The sequence below is a fragment of the Sceloporus occidentalis genome, unplaced genomic scaffold (assembly GCF_023333645.1).
Source record: "Sceloporus occidentalis isolate IW3139 unplaced genomic scaffold, rSceOcc1.0.p SCAF_1, whole genome shotgun sequence".
Classification (NCBI taxonomy): Eukaryota; Metazoa; Chordata; class Lepidosauria; order Squamata; family Phrynosomatidae; genus Sceloporus; species Sceloporus occidentalis.
Window position 1 is genome coordinate 73,405,610 of NW_028316981.1, and position 21,323 is coordinate 73,426,932.

At 40.4% G+C, this 21,323-nt stretch overlaps 1 protein-coding gene across 3 annotated transcripts in view; it reads right to left on the reverse strand.

Annotated features, from left to right (window-relative positions):
* Positions 1–21,323, reverse strand: part of MAPKAPK3 (MAPK activated protein kinase 3) — a 109,800-nt gene that overhangs the window by 17,425 nt on the left and 71,052 nt on the right. For all 3 annotated transcript variants that reach the window (XM_089525223.1, XM_089525204.1, XM_089525214.1), the window contains exon 3: positions 12,123–12,262. In XM_089525223.1, coding sequence (XP_089381349.1) covers positions 12,123–12,262 — 140 coding nt within the window. The remainder of the gene's footprint in view (positions 1–12,122; positions 12,263–21,323) is intronic.

Sequence of the window (21,323 nt, forward strand, 5' to 3'; positions counted from 1 at the left end):
ACTGTAATATTACAAGCATGCAGCAGGTATGTAACAGAAACACTATCAATCCCACAAAAATAATAATTTTGCCCAAGTTGTTTGGATGTTGAAAACAGTCCTTGAAGAAAGTACCTTGCTTACTTTATAAATGCGGGACAACTGTGAAGACTAAGTCTTTCATGGCCTTCATCCATAGTTTTTTGTGGTGCTATGTGGCCATGTTCTAGAAGAGTTTCTTCCTGATGTTTCGCCAGCATTTGTGGCTGGCATCTTCAGAGAATGTTTGCCTGGAAAGGAGTTGGGTATACTGTATGACCTGGGAAGACAGGAGTGATTTGCATGTGTATTGTTCTGTTGCCTGCCATTAGCAACAGAATAATAAACATGCAAATCACTCCTGCCTTCTCAGGTCACACAGTGTGTGTGTGTGTGTGTGTGTGTGTATATATACACACAGAAAGACACACACATATATACATACACACACACTGTACCCAAGTCCTTTCCAGGCAAGCATTCTCTGAAACATCAGGAAGAAACACTTAGAGCATGGCCACATAGCCCGAAAAACCCACAAAAAACTGTGGGACAACTAGTCCAAATTTTCCTCCTGCTTTAGAATCCAGGGCATTTCTGGAACTTTTCAGATGCCTGAAAAATGAGTTTGAAAGGATGTGTCTGAGTGTTTTTTGTTTTAAATGATCCTGTGACAAAGCAGCTACCTTTCCTCACCCATACCTCATATACAGGCCTAGTTGTAATACAAGCATCAGTGACTGAAAAATATAATGCAACCTGGAGGGCAGGGTTGCTCCTGTTGATTGCTGAGATTCTGCATCTGAAGCAGCAAAACAGAAGCCTATCTTGTGACACAGCTGGGCTTGCAAAAGGATCTCATTCTGGTATTTCATGGTATATACTTCTGGTGGCTCTCTGAAACAGTTTAATGTGCTTTGGATCTATAAATCCCCATGACAGCTTGGATTGTACATATTCTATAGCCAGGACCAGGTGAGAAGTAGTTTTCCAGGGATACTGGATTGTTGTTCCCACCACTCCATATCACGTGGCTAAACTGGCTAAGGCTTATGGGAACTGCAATCCCAAAAGTGCAGGGCCATATGTTCTCCATTCCTACTACAGCCTTGCTATAAGAATTACAAATTGTATAAAGGCTTTCCTCTTGATCGGCTCTGTGCCTGATGTTAAAATAGGAAAAACATGAAGAGATGTGTTGAAAGTAGCTGCATCAATACTGTCAGCACAATACATGGAGAATGTAGTGAAGGCCTTTATTCTTTGAGCTAATTTTGCTAAAGCACATGCTGGAGATGCTGCCTCTTCCTTTCCATTAAATATGTCCATGTCACAGGAGAGAGAATAACGCCGCTGCGCTTCCTGCCCTACTTCTCTCCTACATAACTCCCTCCCTCACTATCTAAAGTGAAGCAAAATGGAAACCCAGCTGACTGTAGCAAGAAATGGAAGAAGAGGAGGAAAGAAGTGTTCACAGAGGGCAGTGGAGAAACTGTGATTGCATTCCTTTCAGAAATTTTAAAGCAGCCAGAGGGAGCACTGGGCTGAGATTTGAAAACCTTGCCTTGTTGTTGTTGTTTATTTGTTTGTTTGTTTACTGTATACCATGCCTTTTGGCCAATATGGGACCCAAAGTGGCTCACAAATTTGAGTTTTGAAAATGCAGTTAAAATTATAGATAATACAAAAGTTAAAACAATTAAACATTCACATTAAAAACATTAATTTAAAAAGTTTTTTTAAAAAACGGTTAAAATATAATAACCATAAAAGTACCATTGCATATATACTATACTCAAAATAAAAGACATTCTGCAACAGACAGACTGATAAACAGAAAGCTCTTGCCTCTCAGTGGAAAGGAAGCAGAGAAGGAGCCAGACCATCATCTCATGAGAGTCTGGGATCGGCCACCAAGAACGCTCTTCTTGTCCTCACTAAAGATGCCTATGACAGTGATGAGATTGAGTGAAAGCCCCTTCTCAGGGATCTTAAAATTCACGTAAGTTCATACTGGAAGCTACAGTCTTTCAGACACTTTGGACATCAGCTTTACTGGTCATAACCAGCACTTTGAATTGTAGCTGAAAATGGCCCAGTAGGCAGTGTAGCTGTTTCAACGGGGAAGTTATATGCTTTCTGTAATTGGCCCCAGTCAGCAGTCTGGTTGCACCATTTTGGACATGTGACAATTTCTGAAAAGTTTCCAAAGACAGCTGTATTTAGATGCATTATAGTAACCAAACTGCATGTAACAAAGGTATATGTCACTGTGGCCAGATCTGACATCTCAAAGAACAGGCACAGCTGGTGCACTACCTTCAATTTTGCAAACCTACTCCTGGTCACTGCTGAGTCCTGGGCTTCCAGGTTCAAGGCTGAGTCCAGGAGTACACACAAGCTATGATCCTGAGATTTCAAGGGGAGTGTAACACCATCCAGCACAGGATGTATCTCTATTCCTTGATCTGCCTTCTATCTGACTAGGAGCACCTCTCTCTTTTCTGGATTAAGCTTTAATGTATTTACCCAAATCTTGTGCACTGCTCACAGCAGACACTTGTATAGTACCAAGACAGCTACCTTAGAATTATATGGAACGGAGAGAGAGAGGGAGAGTTGAGTGTCATCAGCATACAAATGGTGTCTGATTCCTAAACCCCAGACAGCTTCTCCCAGTAGTTTCATGTAGATGCTGAATAGCATGGGGGACAAAACTGAGCCCCAAGGGACCCTTCCAAGGAATACAGGAACCACTGTAAAACACTAAAACCATGTTCCATCTGAAAGCCACAGCTCTCATGGTCAATGGTATCAAATGCTGCTGAAAGGGCCAGTAGAATCAATAGGGGTACACTCCCACTGCCCAGTTCCTTGTCTAGGATCACCCCACCAATGTGACCAAAGCTGTCTCTGTTCCATACTCAGGCCTGTAACCAGACTGAAATGGATCTCAAAATCCCTGGAGCTTGGAGACCACCACACTCCCAAGAGTCTTGCCCAAACTTTGGTGTTAATTGCTGCCAAGTAAGTTTTGACTTATAGCAAGCCTATGAAGGACAGACTTTCAAGAAACCTGGTCTGGAGTTGTCTAAATCCACCATTGGCTAACTAACAGCTATGTTCAGCTATAGCCATTTCTACATGTGACTTATCCTCATCAGATTGCACTTTGAACACATGCTGCCTAAATATAATGAACTTCAACAGGACCTAAGTGGCTTAACAGCAGATAGGACTATAGCCTTGGTAAGTGACTTGCTTGGGACTGGATATCTGCAGACTACTGTCCTGCACAAATTTTATGTATACATCTGGAAATATATTTGACTTTGCCCAGATTGATGCTAATGATTTTGCTTTTGATTTGAACAAACAGATATTTGATTGCTAGCATCTACCATCTGTAAAATAAATAAATAAATAATACCAAGTTCCATGCAAAATGGACCCCAATCCAGCAATTTAAAAAAGAAAGCCAAAGCTTAGTCATTGGTGCAAACTTGCACAGAGAAGTTTGGAATGGCAACCCAAGTCTAAATACCATTTGTAAAAATTAGTTCAGAAATGTGCATCCTAGAGCAAAAATACAGAATTCTGACTGTTTAACAGGTACTCAAAAGAAATTTGATGAATCAGGTCCAAAATATTATTCCTGTCTTTGTTTTGGTCCCATCAGAAAGCATGTCAGGTCTAGTGACTCTGTAATCAAGCACGTGGATTGTACAGAGAGGCACTTCAAACTATAATATTTATGAAAGCAGAGATAAGGAAAAAGCCACAAAAGCACAGTAAGTTTTAAAGCCTATGATTTAATATATAGGCAGACTCGACAGAAAAAGCTGAATCACTCTTGTTTGCTGACCCAACTGAAAATGAGCACAACAGACAGTACTGCAGGAATGCAACCAGTAATCCCTGGAGTTCTCCTGCCATTGCTTTCTAGAATCAGTAAGAGGGGGGAAATAACAGAAGGAGCAAAAGGAAAGGAAGACTCTATTGAAGAGAAATGTAAAAATGATTCTTTAGGGCTTTGCATAAGAAACCACTAAAAGAATAGCGAGACCATGTGATGAAAGCAAGCATATGGAAAGTTGGGACATTAAAGGGAAACTTAGAAAAAAAGATGACATGCTGGCTAAATTGATACACTACTTCTACCTTCCCTGGTTTAGGGTCAGATATTTTCCAACCAACTCTACTAACAGCTGGGGTTACTGGCAAGAAACTAAGATTTCCATATTATAATTTCCCCCCTAATATTTGTCTATGAGTAGTAATAGCACAAGCACAGAACCTAGCATCCGTCTCCATAATTTGAAATTTAACTTAAGGACAGCTTGTTGCATTAACTATTTATTTCTAAGTTCTTGTTGAACACTCTTCCCCACCCCCAACAAAGTATACTTAAAGGAGTAGTTTAATTAGTTGTACTCAAACTTTTTACACTTAGGACCTCCCCTTTACATCTACATGTAGACATCATGTGCACCCCACTCAACGTAGTATATGAATACAAATATTTTGGTTTTTTAGTGTGCATATTTTCATTTGCACTCATATATATTCATATTTTAACATTTTATAAAGAAATAACATCATTCAAATTAGAACAGTTTTGTTCAAGTAAATTCAATACTTAACACATACATAAAAAGTTTGTTAAGAGGAGGAGGACAAATCAAAGCCTCCAAGTCTTGTGGCCTCAGGGGTCTCACCCCACCATTTGAGAGCCAATACCTTATGTGGTAAGCCTGAGGGCAGGGAACCGTCCAATTAAAAAGATTGTATGTACAGCGCTGTGTAAATTTACAGCGCTTTATAAATAAAGGTTAATAATAATAATAATAATAATAATAATAAGTGGCTGGCATCTTCAGAGAATGCTGGCCTAGAAGAGAACTGGATATAAATATGCTGTGTGACCCTGGATCTGGAGGATATTCCATATTAATCTGCGTATTGTTCTGTTGTTGATGGCAGGGCCTCAGGGTGGGAGGATATGCAAAGAGGAATAGTGTCTGCTAATTGGTGGTCATTATCTGCTGGGAAAGCCCCTAACCCTGGGTGGTTTCTCATTTGCATTTGCTGAGTCCTCATTTTGCTATCTTCAGGACTGGTAGCCAAACTTTGTTCACTTTAAGAGTTTCTTCTTTCCAGTTGAAATTATCCAGATGTTTATGGATTTCAATGGCTTCCCTGTGCATTCTGACCTGATAGTTGTTGGCATAGTCCAGAATTTCAGTGTTATCATACACTGCATTTGGTGGTCCCTATGTAGACTTGTCCACAGCTGCATGGTATCTGATAAACGCCTGCAGCTATGAGAGGATCTCTCTTGTCCTTTGCTGAGTGCAGCATTTGCTGGATTTTCTTGGTTGGTCTGTAGATCTTTTGGAGATTGTGTTTCCTCATCAATTTCCCTATAGCAATAGCAAGTACATTCTATACCACTTATCAGTGCACTTAAGTGGACTGATACCTACACAAGAATTCCAACCATCACCTAAGACAAAAAAGAAGCACAATAAAAACACTGGTAGACCAGGCCAAAAGGATCTGTGAACCCTACTTCTTGGAAGATGAGTTGAAACATCTAGACTGGGCTCTACAGGCTAATGGTTACTCCAGCTCAGACATCAGAAGGGCTGCCGACCCCGAAAATCCCAGAGGAGTGAAGACATGCAACCACCCAAAGGGAAGGTATTTTTTACCATACATCAAAAGAGTCACGGGCAGAATAGGGATACTGGTAATTTTTGGGCAGCTTAGCCATGAAACCCACTGGATGACTGCAGGCAAGTGACATGCTCTCAGCCTCAGGGGAAGGCAATAGCAAACCTCCTCTGAAAAAATCTTCCCAAGAAAAGCCTATGATAGATTTGCCTTAGGGTCGCCATGTCAGAAACAACTTGAAGGCACACAACAGCAACAACAACAACAACAACAACAAACTGTTAGAGACTTGTATTTAGTGCAGATTTTATTAATTTTAGCTGTATGTGTGTGTACTTTTATTTATTTTATTTTTATATTTGGTCTCAAGACTGTAAAGGAATGAATGTATGAATATTTAATGATTCCAGGAATTAATTCATATGGGTTCTTTTTTAAACAGTGCATCTTAGCTCACTTGATTTTGTGAGTAATCCTAGCAGAACTTTAGAAGGAAGGAAAAATTATTTATAGTATGGAATGGAGGGGAGTCATTTGCTTAGCCATGAAATTTACATAAAATGGAAAGATGTGTGGAAGAAATGAAGGAATTAAGCAATAACTTCAACACTAATTGACTTATTTTAGTATGAACCTTTATGGATATCAATCTGTTTCTTCAGATGCATTAAAGAAGCTTATGCTAAAATAAATCAGTCAGTCTCAAATTCTGTACTCTTTCTCTTTCCATTTTACCCTGAAACGCAATTATAATGCCAGGCCCTTAAGGCCAGAATGGCAAGTAGTCCCCTTACTGGCCTATGTGTCATTCTGTGGGTTGGGTATTTATTATGAATATTCTTCTGTTGATTTTATTCTGCTTTCTATTGCATAATATACACTAAATGAAAATAAGCACTAACAGAAGAAGACTGTATTAAAGATGAATTGATTCAACAAAGGTAGCCATGACTCTGAATTTACAAGACTTCATAGAATCAAAGAATGTTAAGAGTTGAAAGTTGTATGTTCTTTCATGGCAGAGTTTTGCACTGGATGGACCATGTGGTCACTTTCAACTCTAAGATTAAAGCACACTTAAGGGATGCCCATCCAACCTTTGTTTAAAGACTGGCAAAGATGGAGAGTCTACCACTTTCCAAGGCAATTTATTTCATGGCTGAACAATTCTTACAGTTAAAAAAAAAAGGTTCTTCTTAATGTGCAGCAGCAGAAAACATGCTCATTCTTTCTTCTACATGATCTTCCTTTTAGATTTGATAAGTTTGCCTTAGGGTCACCATAAGTCAGAAATGACTTGAAGACACAACAACAACAACAACAACAACAACAACAACAACAGCGATATCATCTCTCAGTCTTCGCCATAATAAACAGATTTATCTCCCTCAGTCCTTCCTCACAACAGGGCAGTGCAGAGTTGTATTGATGACTGGAGCTCATAGGATTGTCATAAGTTGAAGCCAGCTTGGTGGCAAACAAAAACAAATAATTGTATATTACTCTATAATACACATTACTGTACATCGCATGTGTGTATGTGCCTTCATGTTGCCTGTCGACCTATAGTGACCCCCTGAATTTCACATAAATTTCTTAGGCAAGGAACATTCAGATAATTATCCGTATCCATATTGTATTAAATATATATTGCATATTATTATTTGATGGGAGCAACAATAAAAAGTAATTTTAAAGTGTGTTTATTGCAGTCATCCAGTACTAGGCAAGTAGATAATTAAATGAAGTTTTCTTCAACCCCACCCCCTTCCTCCAATATTAACTTCTCCAGTCACTTACCCCCTATTCTGCTTTACTTTCCACCCATCCCTTAATTCATTGGCTCATATGCTTGGAGAGGCTTGGTGAGGTTGGAGCTATTTATTCAGAGACAAATGACTGATTTAGTTAAACTCATGCAACCTGTTTGTAATCCTGTGCTTATTTTTGTTGGACAAGTGGACAAATAAATGGCAAGTCCCCGCTCCATTTCTTTTTTACTATATCTTGCCTCCTCCAACCCCCACCCCATCCATTCAGCTTTTTAACCCACCCTCTTCTTCAGTGGATTGCCCTCATGGAAAGGTTTAAGGTTCAAGCTTCCAGCCAAAAGATATAGCTAGGTAAATTCACATTTCCCCATCCGTGCCTATGCTTCCCTTCCTTTCTTTCTTTTAAAAATCTGACTCAGAAGTAAGTTCTTTTAAGTTAAATCAGCAAAACATGTGCTCTACCACTGATCTTTACAGATTGCACTTTTTGATAAGAGCGAAGGGAGCCAGAATGCAAGCAGTGATTGAGTTGTGAAGCAAAATTTTCTGCATATGTTCAGAGGCACTGAAAAATCTGTTTCAAGAATTCTTCATCCTTGATTCACTCACCGACCTTGGTAGATAGGCTTTTAATGCTGCATTTCCAGTGGCTCAGTGCCCCCTACCACAAATAAACTATATAATTCCTTAATAATTTTTAATATTATTCCTTGTGGACATTTAATAAATGAGGTGTTTGAAGGGTCAGAGACAAGTGTACATCCTGGGGAGGGTGGGATGGGACAGAAAAAAAGAGGAAAGATATAGTTCAGTGACAAAATCTAACTCAACAAATTATAAAATAAGATTCCATCTTTTAGGATAGCTTTTCCAAGCCTGACAATTTCCAGTCATGTTGAACTTCCACTATCCCCATGCAGAAATTGTTGTATGAGATTTGTAGTGCCACTGGGGGGAAAAGCAGATGGGGAAAAGCAACTCTAAAATTTTTGAAGGGACCAATAAGAAAATGTGGCTGTTGGGTAAATTATGACAACCTCCCTGCCATTCTCTGTACAGTGGTCCACCCTTATTTGTGGTTTTACTCTATGTAGTTTCAGTTACTTGCAGTCAGCCATGGTCTGAAAGTATTACATAGTCCCCGTTTATATGCAGTTTTGCTCACCATGGTTTTAGTTACATGTGGTCAATTGTGGGCCTAAAATATAACTGGTATAGGGTTTGGCACTGTTCATAGCTTCAAACATCCACTAGTCTTGGAATGTGTTTCCGGTGGATAAGTGGGGAGGGATTACTGTAAATCTGACAGACTGTGCCAAAACTAGTGTTTTAAATAATAAGCTAATCAATAACTTGACTATGTTATGAACAATGAGCAGATGAGGGTCCCATAGGGTTCTGTCCTAGGTCCAGTGCTATTCAACATCTTTATCAATGACTTGGATGACAGAACTGGGGGCACAGTTATCAAATTTGCAGACGACACCAAATTAGGAGGAATAGCTAATACTCCAGAGGACAGGATCAAAATTCAAAATGACCTGAATAGACTAGAAAGCTGGGCCAAAGCTAACAAAATTAAATTTAACACAGAGAAATGTAAGGTACTGCACTTAGCATGGAAAAGTTAAATGCACAGATATAGGATGGGGGACACTTGGCTAAATGAAACTACGTGTGAAAGGGATCTGGGAGTCCAAGTAGACTACAAGTTGAATATGAGTCAACAGTGCAACGCAGGAGCTAAAAAGGCCAATGCAATTTTAGGCCACATGAATAAAAGTATAGTGTCTAGATCAAGGGAAGTAACAGTGCCACTGTATTCTGCTTTGGTCAGGCCCCACCTGGAATATTGTGTCCAGTTCTCGGCACCACAATTCAAAAAGGATGTTGAGAAGCTGGAGCGTGTCCAGAGGAGGGCAACTAAAATGGTGAAGGGTCTGGAAACCATGCCCTATGAGGAACAACTTAGGGAGCTGGGGATGTTTAGCCTGGAGAAGAGAAGGTTATTAAATACTTGAAGAGATGTCATATTGAGGAGGGAGCAAGCTTGTTTTCTGCTGCTCCAGAGAAGAAGACCCGAACAATGGATGCAAGCTACAGGATAAGAGATTACACCTCAACATTAGGAGCAACTTCTTGATAGTAAAGGCTGTTCAACAGTGGAACAAACTCCCTCAGGGAGTGGTGGAGTCACCTTCCTTAGAGGTCTTTAAACAGAGGCTTTATGGCCATCTGTCAGGGATGCTTTGATTGGGAGTTCCTGCATGGTGGGGGTTGGACTGGATGGCCCTTGTGGTCTCTTCCAACTCTACGATTCTATGATTCTATGAATGGCTTTGATTCCTGCCTCACATGGATAGCAAAAAACGCAGGCCTTTGCACCCATTTTATTCAGTGGCAGTGATGTGTGCACAGATGCATCAGCCATGCACATGCCACCACTGAATAATATGAGGTGTGTCAATCCACAGGGGTCAAATCTGCAGATCGCCAGCCCATCAACACAAAGGGCCTGCTGTATAAATTTTTCAGTTAATAGTGGTGGTGATAATGTATTAGTTCCCTAATTTCTAGCATTAAACATTATCATATTAATTTTCAAGCCTAACGTTCTAAGGCCTGTGTTCAACACACTAGTACTGTCTCCAACTCCTACATCTCCTCCCAGTTTTCTGGAAGCTTGCCAGGGCAACAGATAAATGGCACCAACTCATTCATTCATCATTTCAGATCATGTCTGTACAGGAGCTTTCATAACAGACCCTGAAGGGGCTGGCCTTACAGCATGCAAGGGATATCAAGAGAGGAATGATATGATTTACTCAAGCTTGGGTGAGCAAGAGGGAACATGAGAGAGAAGTATGTAATTATACAAGGTGTGGAGGGGATGGATATAGAGAAACTCTTCTTCCTTTCTTATACTAGAGGTTGGGGGTCATACAATAAAGCTAATGTGGGATGTTCAGGATAAAAGAAAGTACAGTTCAAAGTTAATCTATGACATTTGCTCCCACAATGTGTAGTAAAGTTCACCAGTTTGAATGCCTTAAGAGAATTAGACATATTCATGGAGGAAAAGCTATCAGTGGCTACTAATCATGATGGCTATGGGCCAATTCCAGCATCAGAAGCAATAACACCCCTCAACATCAGTTGCTGGAGAACATGGTTGGGAGTGGGTGTGATTTAATTTAACTCAAGATTTGTTTGTATGCTTCCTAAAAAGCATTGGGTTGGCAAGTATGGGAAACAATGCTGGACTAGATGAGCTTTTGGATTTATCCAGAACAGCCTTTTAAAAACAATTTTTATGTTGATGCCCTGTATTTTTCAAACAGCTCTATGTTAGGACAGAATCTCTATTAACATTCTCATTATGGCAGAAGAATGTTGATTTAACAAGCTAGTCTGTGGGAAGATACCATTCATTTCTTACAACAGACAAACTTGGTGATACAAGGATGATACAGATTCTATCCCCAAATAACAGAGTTCTCTCTGTTTTGAACAGAGAAAGCACCTACTTGAACAAAACATTCCTAGTGTCTGCAGCTTTTTTATTTCTGTACAGCCCATCTTATGTGGCTTAAGTACAAGACATTATGTTTATATATTATGTGTCCATGTCTGTGTTTGCTGTGGGCAGTTATATTGGTCATCTATTAATTTGTATCACACAACTCACTCCATTTTAAATATACATAGCAGAAAGATTCATATTGGCTGTGAACATGTGCAGTGTGCCTTTTGGGTACATCTTGACTGTGCAAAATGAATACACTACCCATCTTGAACCACACCATATTCTGTTTGGTGTCTCTGGCCAAGCTAAGGGCTATTCAGCTCCTATTTGCTCAGCCAGCTGTGTAATAATTTTTGTCACTCTCATAGGCCAAGGGCAATAGGGAAACAGCGCCTTGCCTATGCTCAACTTTGACTTCTTGCTATGTGGATGAAACTGATTAAACGCCCTGGAAATTTATTAATTGAAAAGTGGTGCATAATCTAAATAAGTAAACAGCTCAAACAAATAGATCCGATGATGCATCCATAGCAAGGCTCGGTAGGCAGGCAAATGTCAGGCACACCCTGCTGGTGACCTTCTCACAATCATGCAGCTGGCCACTGTAGGACACAGGATCCTGGACCAGCTGGAGCCTTAGCCTGATCCAGCAGGGCTCCACTGATGTTCTTCTAATAGGCAAACATGGATGTGTTCACAGAAATGCAGGCTTCTGAAGCAGCAAAGAAAGCTCTTAATACAGAGTGGGTTCACACCAAGAGCTGTTGCTGTCAGAAGGTCAGAATGGATTCAGACAAGTGAGGAGCAATATCACGGGGGGGGGGGGGGCAAAATTTTGGGTACTTTAGGTTGGATGAGACATTTTCTCTGTGTGGACCAGCAGGTACTCACAAATACCAGACTGATGAAAGGAAAGGCATGCAGGGGGTGATGCACAGGGGAAAGTGCTTCCAAGGCTTTCCACAAGAATCTCTTTACTTTATAAAATCTTTCATGTCTTTGGGAAACTGCAGAGGATCGCTGTTTTCTACAGAGCTGCATGTTGTTATCTTGCACTATGGAGATCTTATATCTTTCTCCTGGGATTCCCAAGCATGAATCAGGTAAGAATAAACTTAATTGACTCTTACCATTCCATGATGATCAGTAGGCATCTCTTCCCATGATGTATATTTTCATAAACATCCAGGATGTGGACAATGTGGGGACAGCCAGAAGCCCGCCAGTGATGGTCCACCTCTTGTCGTGCTTTTGGGCTGTCATATAAGAGCTGGGGAAAGACAAGAAACAGGTAGTATAATCAAATTTTATTTTTTTATATGCATTTTAGCTCACTGTCCTCAGGATTTGAATGATCATGAAATTTAGCAAATATAGTACCTCACTCAGCTAGACAAGAGAGGGGAGGGGCAGCCATTCTTGATTCTTGATGCAGAGCTACTGTAGTCATTTGGCTGGGTTGTTGCTGTGTTTGGGAACAAGCCGTTTCCCGAAAGAGCATCCAGCGTGTCAGGCTGGAATGATCTTAAGGTGTTTGCCCAATGTTTCTACAGGCTGTCTAAGTGAAAGCAAGAAAATCTTTCTGAGACTCTCAGTCTTCACCTGCAGCTTATGTGGGACAGCATATATTCTGCTGCCCTTCAAGCCACCAAACCACCCAGTGTTGCGCCTAAAGCCTTGTGTAGAGAGGCCAACACCTTGGATAGAAAAGTAGATTAGGGACTTGAATGTAACACTCTGATTCTTCATTTGAAGTAAGAGCAGATATGTGGACAAAAATATCCCAACCAATAACTAAAGGTGTAAAGTTTCTAGACATTTTGAAGCTAGGGAAATTTTTTAATGTAGGTTTTTTTTTAAGGAAAGAAACAAAATTTCAAAAACATAGGGAAAATGCAATATTACCTCCCTTTACAGAGTGAAAGTTACAACCTTACTAATTCTGGAGGATAACAGCCTTCTGCTAAGGCTGTTAGGCAGGCTTTTACTGGCCTACAGAAAGTCTCCAAATCTTATGCAACTATTCACAACAGAAAACAAGACATGGATGCTGATACAGAGACAAGACCCTGCCATAAACTCAGATGCCAACTCTGTCCCTACATTTGTTCTTCCTCCAATGTGAATCATGTCCTCCTGTCAGTAATGCCCCTCTATCTCTACACTGAACAAGTAGGACAGACTCTACACAGGAGGATGAATGGACACAAATCTGACATTAGCCGACAAAAACAAATTGAAAATAATTTCAGCCTTCATGGATGTACAGTATGGGATTTACAGGTCTGAACAAAGAAATTATAAAGGAAGACTATAAAGAGAAATAGCTAAATTTAATTATATTCACAAATCCCAATCCATTAGCAGAGGCAAACTACATATATTGAGATTTTGCTGCTGCACATATAACAAAAAGAATATCCTCAGAGAAGGTTTAGATCCCAAGGAAACTGACTTTTGGTAAGCCATTTACTGCATTCACACATCAATACTAACTCACCTCTAAAGATCTGAAAGACCTCACACAGAGCTTTGAAGATTTAGAGTAAGGGTCATAATTTTCATTTTTGGTTCATATTAAATTTTATCCCACTCCCACAACTATATAAATATGCTTAATAACCTGATGCTTCACTATCACTCTGTACAACATCTGAAGAAGTGGAATGATATCCACAAAAGCTCATGATAAAATAAAAATCAGTTTGTCTTAAAAGTGCTGCTAGATTTCTCTCCCTGCCTTCCATCCCTTTCTCCTTTTTATGATGTTACTTTAGGAACATAAAATGTATTATGTATAATTTGGCTTGGCATGAATGAATGAATGAATGAAATTTTATTTATATACCGCCGTTCCTATGATCATGGCGGTTTACAACAGCTAAAATACAATACAATACAATATACACGCAGCATAAAAAACATGTACTACAATACAGCAATAAATCCATCCTATACAATCAATAATAAAGCAATCTAAAAATACATTAGATAGTATACAGCAACGAGAAAAGGACAGGACGTGTCCCAATCAATCCCTAATGAGAAAAAATAACTAAGCCCCTCTCTATCTCCCTCCCTCTAAAGAGTCCCCAACAGCAGGACCAAGTAACAGTCCCTGGCACTCCGCCCTGATGGTATAAGCGGCGGGCAAAGTCCTCTGGGCCGCCCCTGCCCAGGTGGAAGAGGGCAACGGCAGCGTCCTCTTCGGGGGGAGCCGACGGGCCAGCTTTTGTAGGGGCCGCTCCCACCAGCCCCGCCCCCTGGAGAAACGCCACGGCGGCGGCGGGCAAAGTCCTCTGGGCTGCCCCTGCCCAGGTGGAAGAGGGCAACGGCAGCATCCTCTTCGGGGGGAGCCGGCGGGCCGGCTTTTGTAGGGGCCGCTCCCACCGGCCCCGCCCCCTGGAGAAACGCCACGGCGGCGGCGGGCAAAGTCCTCTGGGCCACCCCTGCCCAGGTGAAAGAGGGCAACGGCAGCGTCCTCCGTTGAAAGGATCATGGTCAATATAGTAAAAGTATAGCTTACTTTTTTTAAAAAAATTACAAATTGAATTTACATTTTAAAAATTTATTTAAAAGTGGGATATAAATCAAATAAATAAATAGTTTTTCATTGTTCTAGGCAAACATAAAGCATTCATTCCCATAAAAAGAAATAAGAAAAAGAAACCAATATAAAGAATTGCAATGAGATGAGCTGTGTAACATAGACGTTTCCTGTTACATATTTTTTAGAAATAAAGTAGGAGGTGCAAATGCATGAACACCTTGTTTCAAATAATTTATTCTCCATTCTAAAAGTGAATATTCCCTGACCCATTTTTCCCCATTTTTCTGGAAGAAGGGGGCTTTAGTAAAAAATTGGTTTTTTCTCCCATTTTGTTCTGGGCCTTCACATCTCTATGAATGACAAAAGAAGCAAAGGTTTTACTCTCTTCCTGTCCATCTTGGCAGGCACGAAATAACCATTTCCCCCTAGAGTACATATTGGACCCCCAAGATCTAAGGTAGAGCAAAGAGCACAGACAGTGGCAAAAACTTCGGGACAGCAAAAAACCCTTGATGGAATGGAGTCACAGGTCTCAGCTCTTCAGAGCATAAAAGCAAGTCTTGCTTCTTTTCCTCTCTATTCTAGTCAGCATAAAAACTGGCAACTGTGAAGTGTACTCTAGGGCCTTCAAGCAGCCAAGGGTTGTTAAATAGTCAGTGACTGTATGAATATGCTTCTTGAATGTTGAACTAACCGAATGCATTCCAAGGGTCACTGCCTGCATTCTAATGTTTCAGTCCCCACCACATGCTGCAACAATTTCATTTTGGAGCATCCACTAACATTTCTCATGATACTTCAGGGCATAAAGTAAACGCATCTGTCACAAGATATGAGGTACAGGTTTCCCAAAAAATTGTCTTGGGAAATATTACCAAAAGCAGAACTATCTAACCTGACTCTTTGACTTACCTGTCCTTCATCCTGAAAGAGAGAGAAAAACCCATCCCTCAGAATCTGGTTTCAAAGAAACTCAAATTCTGTGCCAAGAATAGTTGAATTCTGTACGTTGCAATAATGAAAGAGGGCCTAAATACCCCAAAGATACCAGATCCCATATGATCTTAGTAGCTAAGTAGGGTCAGTCCCACTTAGTACTTGGATGGGAGACTGCCAAGGTACACCAGGTGCTGTAAACTATATATAAGAGGAAGGAACTGGCAAAATCACATTCTTTGTGTAAGAAAACCCTACCAACTTCATGGAGTTACCATAAGTCAACATATGACTTGAAAGCACATACACACAACAATGAACATGAAACAGAACTCTGCAATTGTTTCTCTTAGTACTGGATTTGAACCCAATTTGTATATCTGGCATTTCTTGCTCCATATATGGTGAAAGTCTTTGTTATAAAATGCTGAGTATCAATTTGCTTGCCTGCAAAATTCATTCAATGGTCTAATAGTGATTGAAATTCCTAGTGTCCTGTTTCCTGGGGAGTGGGGTGTATATTGAACATTTCCAATTCGTAAGCCATTATTTTGTTTTCCATATTTGTTGGCAGACGTTAGAAACCAAGTGCATTCTACCTCTGTAGTTTGAAATAAATCTGTTGGTTTGCCATTTGTTCCTGCTGACTTACTTCTCCCAAGTGCTTTAAATGAAGCTTACTGTATACACTCATGCATAACATGAGAAATTTAGGTCAAAAAATTGATCCAAAAAACCTGGGTTGACTTATACATGTGTCAATACAGTATGATCCGAGCCTCTCCCCAGCCAGACTGCCTCCGCAAGGGACAGCCCAGCTGGGGAGAGACTGGGAAGAGTGACCAAATGCCCACAGCCTCTCCCCAGCTGGACTCCCTCCTTATGTCTGACTCTTGACTTATCCATGGGTCATATAAAAACCCTAAATTTTGGCCCCAAAAGTTGATCTCGACTTATACACGAGGTTGACTTATAGTTGAGTATATACGGTACTTCACTTTCTAAAACTGTGGGTTCATTTCAAATGGTTCTTCCTTTAATGAAACTGTTATCCTTTCAATTGTTGCATATAATTATTTTCATTATTGTTCCATTATCTGTTTTATTTTTTCCGGATCATGCAGTGTGTTTTCCTACTGGTCATTAGCAGGATTTCCCTTTGATTTTCTCAGATTTTGCAGATGAGGTCTCTTCTACTTTTTTAAATGCAATTTTCTATTTTGCTGCACTGGTTATTATAGTGGTTTTCTTTGTCCTTGCACAGAAGTTGCTAAACAGTTGTATTCAAGATTTTGACTGTATTTCTGTCACCTTGTTCTTTTACTTCTTGTCTGTCCTTAACTGTTTGCACGTGGTCTTTAAATTCTTCAGGTTACATTTTGGCACAGTGACTGATTTAATCTTAGTTTTGTTTTTTGTTTTTTAGCTTTATTCTGATTCTTCATATTAACAGTTCATGGTCTGCCACATTTTGTTTCTGGTTTTGTTTTTGCAGACAGAATGGAGCTTCTCTGGCTTCACCTTCTCGTTATCTAGTTTATTTGTAATATTTGCAACTTTGCATTTTTTTTTACCTTACCTTAATTTGTACACAACACCTACTAATTCATCACACACACACACACACACACACACACCATCTTAGATATGTGTGATGCCAAAATCACAAAAACTTCACAGGAACCACCTTCTTGTACCCATCTATCTGGTCATAGTTTCCTGGAAAGTTGGCATTTTGCACCATGTTCTAGAATACAGATGTTTGGACCTGATTCCTATGACCCCCCCCCCCCCCTTGTTTCATCAGTCTAACTTATTCTTCTGCAACTGGTAAATCTGGTAAGAACAGTTATCTGCAAAGTTGCTATGGTGGGTTATTTTCCTGAACACAGATGTTTTGCCTGGGATGGGTAGTAGAAAGTGATTCTTGAGCAATTTCTATGACTTGTGACATCATCTCCATGTAGTTGTGTGTGTCTGTTGAATTTGATGTCCTTAGCTTCCTGGAGAAATTGGCATTCCTGGTCATTTCCTTGATGTTTTGCTTAGAATGAGTAGAAAAATGTAGCTTCTGTGGAATTTTTTATAGCTTATCTCTCCTTCCTAGTCTTGTGTGGTTGGTGAATCTGGTGGGCCTACTCCCACTTTAAGCAGCAGGCTATCTTGGGACACTGCCATCAATGAAAGTTAATGTCAAATAAAACTTGTTAATCTTTAATTTTAAATTGTTAATCTTTAATTTTAATAATTAATTTTTTCACCTGAGACTAACACAGCTAAGTCTCTGAGAAGCTTGTGTTTCTTTTCACAAGGATACACACACACACACACACACACACACACACACACTAAAATAAGTAATAATCCAGTGTACCACACCTGTTTCCCCATTAACACCATGCTTCCATAGTTTATTTCCACTTTTTAAAATAAATTCTTCCAGTCCTACACTTCTATTGATTTCACAGCTGCTAAATTGTTTCCCTGCTATGAAATACACTGCAGTAGGAAATGACTTTATTTCTGAAAGGAAGTGGCACTCACCATTGCACCATCCTCTAGGGGTCTGGAAACCATGCCTTATGAGGAGAGACTTAGGGCTGGGTATGTTTAGCCTGAGGAGAAGGTTAAGAGGTGATATGATAGCCCAGTTTAAGTATTTGAAGAGATGTCATATTGAGGAGGGAGCAAGTTTGTTTTCTGCCGCTCCAGAGAATAGGATCCGGAGCAATGGATACAAGCTACAGGAAAACAGATTGCACCTCAAGATTAGGAGGAACTTCTGGATATTAAGCGCTGTTTGGCAGTAGAACACCCTCCCCCAGAGAGTGGTGGAGTCTTTATCTTTGGAGGTCTTTAAGCAAAGTCTGGATGGCCATCTGTCAGGGGTGCTTTGATTCTGTGTTCCTGAATAGGAACTGTATGGCCCTTGGGGTCTCTTCCAACTCTATCATTCTATTATTCTACTTCTTTTCTGCATTACTCAAGGAAATCCCAAGGGATGGAGAGGAGAGAGAGGGAGAGGCTTGCTTTGAGGCAGGTTGCAAATGTCTCCTGGCCAGCTCATATTCCTTGCACCTGATCTCATCTTCCCTGTTCTGGCAACTATGTGTGTGAGGAGCCACCACCACACCACCTTATTTTTCAGCACCCAGGGTGGAGTGTCCCCAGCATTCCACCACCCATTACAGTCAAAGGGACATAGGTTAGCTAAGATTAATTTAACTCTTCAGGGATTTCAATTAGTTGACTCTGCAATTCACTGAACCCCCTAAGTACATGCATCTGCCTAATCAGAATTCAAGGAATTTTTCATACCATCTAGCTAAACACACACACACACACACACACACACACACAGTCACCTTTTCAATATATCACACACGTTTACTTTGCTATGAATAGTTTTTATTAGTTTTTGAGAAAAAGAAGGCACATATTATAGTTTTTTGTGGGTTTTTCGGGCTATGTGGCCATGTTTTATCAGAGTTTTTTCTGACGTTTTGCCAGCATCTGTGGCTGGCATCTTCAGAGAAGATGCCTACCACACATGCTGGTGAAACATCAGAAAGAAACTCTGCTAGCCTGAAAAACCCACAAAAAACTATGGATGCCGGCCATGAAAGCCTTCGACTTTACAAGGCACATATTTTTTTCTTATGTTTTCAAACTCATAATGCAAGTGTTTGTAAGCTTTAGATAATGAAATGAATTCAACGCTTTAACAATTCATAAACAGCTATACAGCAATAAGAAGGAACCATTTATTAAGCTTATAGGGAGACCTGGTGGTGCAGTGGTCAAATGCCGATACTGCAGCCACAGGATTGTGAGTTCAATCCCAGAAGGCTCCAGGATGACTTAGCCTTCAATCCTTTTGTAGGTCGATAGAATGAGTACCCAGCTTGTTGGGGGAAATTGGCTTACAGACTTAGAGAGTGCTGAATCCACTACAAAGCAGTATAGAAATGTAAATGCTATTGCTATGCTATTATGCTATGAATGCCTGGCTTTTTTAGGGGTGGGAGGGATACAGGGATTTGGGGCTGTACTGTTTTAACTTGTAAGTTGCCCTGGTTGTCTCAGACAGAAGGGTGGGATATAAATAAAATTTTTATTTATTATTTACTTAGAAAGCATCAGAAAAATCCTTGGAGTACAAACAAACAAACAAACAAAACTCTTACCAATACTGTGACCACATATACTTTTTGCTATATGTAAAAATTATCTGTGTAAGATAATGGTCTACTCTCAAGAAAACAGATCAAGTTAGATCTGCTGTAGTGTAAGAAAAACAGACTTACTATGGACTATTTCAGACAATACATTTTCTGACAGCAAAATAAATTTTATGGCACAAATATATACATGTTATTCACTTGAGCTCAGTGGGATTTGCTCTCATTTAAGTGGGTATAGGAATACAGCCTTAGTCTAGTGAAAGAAACCATAGCTTGTGATACGTGAATAGCAGCATGCAAGTTTGATGTTTGGTACAAGCAAATATTAAATCTATTTTTAATAAGCATGAAGCAGTTGGGACATTCTTCTTTTTTCAATAAAGCAGCAAGATGAATACAAAATGTTCTGGCATATTTTAAAAACTCAAAGATTTATTTACTACTTCTCATCCTTCCCAAATGCTTGTTTTTGTCTTCTTATTCTTTAAATTTTTATTTTAATAGACACTATGTTATTGCATGAACAGACATCTACAGTATAACATCACTTTCCCTTGGGCAACAAGGAGCAGGGCCCTGTTTTTTAAAATACAGGGTTGGAGCAGACAGGCAGGAAAAAATGGCTTGATCCTGGGTTTTCTGAAAGCTGATCATCACTCCACACCACTCACTCCCAAGGTGGCCAAACACTCACGGGCTGTCTGAACCATGTGGTGTCAAGATGCTCTGTGCCATTATTATTTTTTTGTTGCCTCCCACCATGCCTGCACACCATCACACAAACACACCACTTGCAACCTCCAGTTAACTCCCCCTTCCTCCCGAGATGCTATTCCATATTCTGCCTGCCCATATGACCAGCCACACAGTTGCATGTACTGTTGAATGGTACATTGGTGCATCAGTGTGCCCAGTGATACATTGGCAGAACACAACCATGGAGCCCCCCCCCCCCCATACATGCCCTCTTCATCCCTTGTCCACTTGTTGGACTGTCTTGTTGCGTATGTTGTATGTCGCAGGTGGATGCAACAGCCAGGAGCACCCATCATCAGATTCAGCTGATTCACCAGCTACGAGCCTTCCTGGAACGAGGAAACCTAGAAACGGTTGTACATTCACTGGTAACCTCTCATCTTGATTTCTGCAATGCGCTCTACATGGGGCAACCCTCATGCCACGTTCGGAAGCTGCAATTGGTCCAAAATATGGCAGCCAGATTGGTGACAGGGAGTTCCAAATTTGATTCTATTACACCTATCTTAAAATCCCGACACTGGCTGCTCATTAGCTTCCAGGTACAGTATCAGGTCTTGGTTATTACCTATAAAGCCCTGCATGGCTTGGGCCCAGCTTACCTGAGGGAATGCCTCCTCCCATACAATCCTTCCCACACTCTCAGATCCTCTGGGAAGAACCTACAGCAGTTAGAGAGAACTAGACTGAAGACGACTTCCCAGAGGAAGTTCTCTGTTGCTGCTCCAAAAATGACCTGCCGGATGAGATCCGCCATCTAACATCTTTGGAGGCCTTTAAGAAGGCAATAAAAATGGATCTCTTCTGGCAGGCCTTCCCAAACCGATCTCCTCAGAATTTTCACTCTCCATTTGTTTAGCTGTACCCACTGGACTTTGATCTCAATGTATTTTATTAACCATTTT